Raw genomic sequence first — 2,323 nt, forward strand, 5'->3', positions numbered from 1 at the left:
TCACCCGCATCTCTACATCATTTGATTCCTCCGATGCTTGAACGTACCGTGTGCTTGGTTCTCCTATCTCTACTGGAATCAAAGCCTCCGCACCATAAACCATTGAAAATGGGGTTTCTCTCGTGCTTGTTTTTGGCGTTGTACAATAAGCCCATAATACTCCAGGTAATATTTCAGGCCAATTACCTTTCGAATCTTGCAATCTTTTCTTCAAATTGTTAATGATAACCTTATTCGTGGACTCAGCTTGTCCATTTCCCACTGGATGATATGGTGTAGATGTTATTCTTTTAATCTGCCAACTTTCGAAAAATTCTGTGATTTGGGTCCCTATGAATTGTGGTCCATTATCACAAACGATTTCCCTTGGTACTCCAAAACGACATATTATGTTTCTCCAAATGAAGTCTTTAACTTCTTTCTCCCGCACCTGTTTAAAAGCTCCTGCTTCTACCCATTTAGTGAAGTAATCTGTAAGCACAAGTAGAAATTCTACCTGACCTTTTGCTAGTGGTAAAGAACCTACAATATCCATTCCCCATTTCATAAAGGGCCACGGGGCAATGACAGGATGGAGTAACTCAGCTGGTCTATGTATATTATTGCCGTATCTTTGACATTTATCACATTTAGACACGAAATCATTAGCTTCTTCTTCCATCTTGGGCCAATAATATCCTGCTCGAATCAATGTTTTCACCAGGGACCTCCCACCAGCATGACTTCCGCAATGTCCTTCATGTACTTCCCTCATCACATATTCTGTTTGAGAAGGTCCGAGACACCTTGCTAACGGGCCACCAAACATCTTTCGATAAATATTCCCTTGATGTAAATAATAACGGGCAGCTTTTTTGCGAAGTGCATGAGCTTTTGCTTTGTCGATAGGTACGGTACCATGCTGTAAAAAAGCAATAATTTCATTTCTCCAATCCCATGTTAAATGATTAAAATTTACCTTATTCTTATTAGGTTCAAGGACGGAATGAAACAGATATACGATTGAAGTATTTGAATCATTTGCCACGTCTGCTGCAGACGCGAGATTAGATAATGCATCTGCTTCTGCATTCTCGTCTCTTGGGATCTGCATTACCCTCCAGGTTTGGAATTGTGTTATTAATTCCCGTACTTTTTCCAGATATTCTTGCATTCGAGTTTCCCTGGCTGTAAAAGTCCCCAGTATTTGATTAACCACAAGTTGAGAATCGCTCTTGATTATAATCTGGGTTATGCCAAGTTCGCGTGCCAGTTCTAAACCTGCAATTACAGCCTCATACTCTGCTTCATTGTTAGTCATAGAATGACATTTTATAGCTTGTCTAATAGTTTCACCTGTAGGAGGTACGAGAACTATCCCTAGGCCTGCACCTTTTACATTAGAAGAACCATCAGCAAACAAAATCCAAGTCCCCGGATTTGCACCATTAAAAACTTGTAACTCTTTTTCTGCTTCTGAATGCATTCCCTGACTAAAATCAGCTATGAAATCGGCTAATACTTGAGATTTTATTGCAGTTCTAGATTGGTAACTGATTTCATATTCGCTTAACTCTATGGCCCATTTTGCTAACCTTCCTGATAACTCATGTTTATGCAAAATGTTTCGTAATGGAAAAGCAGTAACCACGACAATAGGATGGGATTGGAGATAAGGTCTCAATTTTCTAGATGCCATGATCAAAGCCAAAGCTAACTTTTCTAGTTGCGGGTATCGTGTTTCAGCATCTAACAGAGATTTACTTACATAATAAATAGGAGATTGTTTACCTTGGTCCTCTCGAACTAAGACAGCACTTACCGCAACTTCTGATACAGCCAAATAAATGAGCAACTTTTCACCCTCCTTCGGTTTTGCTAGCAGCGGCGGGTTTGACAAATAAGCTTTCAAATTTCTGAGAGCCAGCTGACAATCTTCGTTCCATTCAAAATGATCTTGTTTTTTGAGTGCTGCGAAAAATTTAAAGCACTTCTCCGAAGATTTGGAAATAAACCTCCCCAAAGCCGCAATACTTCCTGTTAATCTTTGAACCTCTTTCTTACTTGTTAGGATATCAGGAATTTCTTCTATTGCTTTGATCTGTGAAGGATTCACTTCAATGCCACGGTTAGAAACGAGAAAACCCAAAAATTTACCTGAGGCAACTCCAAATGCACATTTTTCTGGGTTGAGTTTCATATTAAATTTTTGCAAAATTCCAAATGTGACAGATAAATGAGAAATATGATCATTAGAATGTTGGGTCTTGACGAGCATATCGTCTATATATACCTCCATAGTTTTTCCTAAATGTTCTTGGAACATTTTAGTGACCAACCTTTG

The 2,323-nt window shown here is 39.0% G+C and overlaps 1 protein-coding gene across 1 annotated transcript; it reads right to left on the reverse strand.

Moving 5' to 3' along the window:
- Window positions 1-785: 785 nt before the first annotated feature.
- Window positions 786-2,080, reverse strand: LOC109222637 (the record flags this gene model as incomplete). Its single annotated transcript, XM_019386966.1, has 2 exons — window positions 786-901; window positions 1,802-2,080. Coding segments are annotated over 2 exons (395 nt in total), but the record flags the coding sequence as incomplete, so codon positions are not given.
- Between the last annotated feature and the right edge of the window lie 243 nt (window positions 2,081-2,323).

Source organism: Nicotiana attenuata, unplaced genomic scaffold (assembly GCF_001879085.1).
Source record: "Nicotiana attenuata strain UT unplaced genomic scaffold, NIATTr2, whole genome shotgun sequence".
NCBI classification, from domain to species: domain Eukaryota; kingdom Viridiplantae; phylum Streptophyta; class Magnoliopsida; order Solanales; family Solanaceae; genus Nicotiana; species Nicotiana attenuata.